Source organism: Neophocaena asiaeorientalis, unplaced genomic scaffold, assembly GCF_003031525.2.
Source record: "Neophocaena asiaeorientalis asiaeorientalis breed wild unplaced genomic scaffold, Neophocaena_asiaeorientalis_V1.1 scaffold78, whole genome shotgun sequence".
Classification (NCBI taxonomy): domain Eukaryota; kingdom Metazoa; phylum Chordata; class Mammalia; order Artiodactyla; family Phocoenidae; genus Neophocaena; species Neophocaena asiaeorientalis.
This window is the reverse complement of record NW_020175018.1, coordinates 17,209,045-17,210,662: the sequence shown is the minus strand read 5'-3', so window position 1 is coordinate 17,210,662 and position 1,618 is coordinate 17,209,045. Positions and strand designations below refer to the sequence as shown.

At 64.6% G+C, this 1,618-nt stretch overlaps 1 protein-coding gene across 1 annotated transcript in view; it reads left to right on the top strand.

Annotated features, from left to right (window-relative positions):
• The first annotated feature begins 40 nt into the window (after positions 1 to 40).
• Positions 41 to 1,618, top strand: part of OLFM1 (olfactomedin 1) — a 35,274-nt gene continuing 33,696 nt past the window's right edge. Inside the window, exon 1 of the mRNA XM_024762777.1 lies at positions 41 to 302. Within this exon, the coding sequence (XP_024618545.1) occupies positions 237 to 302 (66 nt within the window). The 5' untranslated portion in view covers positions 41 to 236. The remainder of the gene's footprint in view (positions 303 to 1,618) is intronic.

The following is a 1,618-nucleotide window of genomic DNA, read 5'->3' as shown; positions in this document are numbered from 1 at the left end:
CCGCCGCCGCCGCACGCCCAGCAGGGCGACCTCGGAGCCGCTCGACGCGCTCGAGATGCAGAGCAGAGGCTCCGCGCAGCAGACCCCGCGCGCCGCCTGCTCCGGGTGCTGAAGGCGCGGGGACACCGCCGGGCGCCGCCGCGGAGCCAGCAGAGCCGGGAGCGCGTCCGCGTCCACGCAGTCGCCGGCCGCCCAGGGCTCCCCGCACGCCAGGACGTGGGAGGTGTTCGCGAGACATGCGACCGGCCCGGAACCTCCTCAGCCTCCTCTTCCTCATCCTCATGGGCACGGAACTCACTCAAGTACGTGCATGCAACGCCATTTTCCTCCCTGCCTGCGAGGCGCCCGCCCGGCCCCGGGGAGCCCGGCAAAGTCGGGGAGCAGCTACCGCGCGGCCCGGCACCCCTGCCCGGGCGCCCAGCCAAGGGCTTGGGGAGAGGGCCAGAGTGCCAGCCGCACCTGGGGTGGAGGAAGGGGTGAAGGCTGACCCGATAGTGCTGCCGTGTCCCCCAGGACCCTCAGCCCTGAACCCTCCCTCCTGGACTCCCGGGCTGACCACTCCCTGCTGAGAAGTTCAAAGGGCAGCATTGGGGGTGGGGGTCGCCATTTGGCTGCTACTGTCACCTGGGAGGCAGACAGAGCAGGATGTCCAAGCCCCTGGCGTTTTCAGAGGTGGATCTGACCCAACTCCCACCCCCTGCATCCCTCTTCTGGAGCATCCTGCATTGGCTATAATGCTGCCCTTGGGGCTCCCTGGGCTGGCGGTGGGAATGGTGCCGCGGAGACCAGACCGGGGAGGGCAGGCGGCGTGTCTGGGGCTGGGGTGCTTTGTGTGCTCCATGTGGAGGGTTGGGGGGCGGTTGTGGCCACATTCGCGGCATGAAGTGTGAGTGGCAAGCGTGTGTGGGGACCGCTGGGCATTTTAAGTGGGCTCGCCATCCCTGAACAATGTACTGTTAGAGAGCCTGTCTCCGGCTAGTATTCTCCATTTTAAAAATGCATTTCGGAGCTGGCTCGTCTGGGAGGAGAAGGGCTGTCTGGGAGCGCCGGACTGAAGGTGTTGCTTTGGCACCAGGGTGCTGGGAAGAGCCTGCCAGCTTCGGGAGCCAGGCTGCTCAGAGTGACATTAAAATAACCTTTGGATGGTGCCACTGTGCCACGGTCTGAGCTGGGAGAGGCTGCAAGTCCAGGAAGTGGGTGGGCTGCCAGCACCTTGGCCCCAAGAGCCAGCTGCCCCGACCCTCCTTCCCTCTCTCCCTCCCTCCATGCCTCCCTCCCTCTCAGAATAAAAGAGGAAACAAAGGAGAGACGAGAGGGTGAGAGGTAGATCACAGGAGAGAAGGCTCTGGAATAAGCTTCCCGTTTTGCCTTGAAGCCCTTGCCGGCTCCCTAGCTCTCCCGGGAAGTGCAGCCTCGGCCCCAGCGTCGGAAGGGTTTATTGTCCCACCTAACCTCGGAGACCCTGCTGGTGCCAGGCAGACAGCCAGCCAGGCCCCCTGGAGAGGTTCCGCATGGTCTCTGGGAGTGAAGTTTTCTTGGCTGCAGGGAAGGCCTGGCCAAGGGGCACACTGGTGCTCTGTGAATGGACACTCTATGTGTGCATGTACACGCACGCACA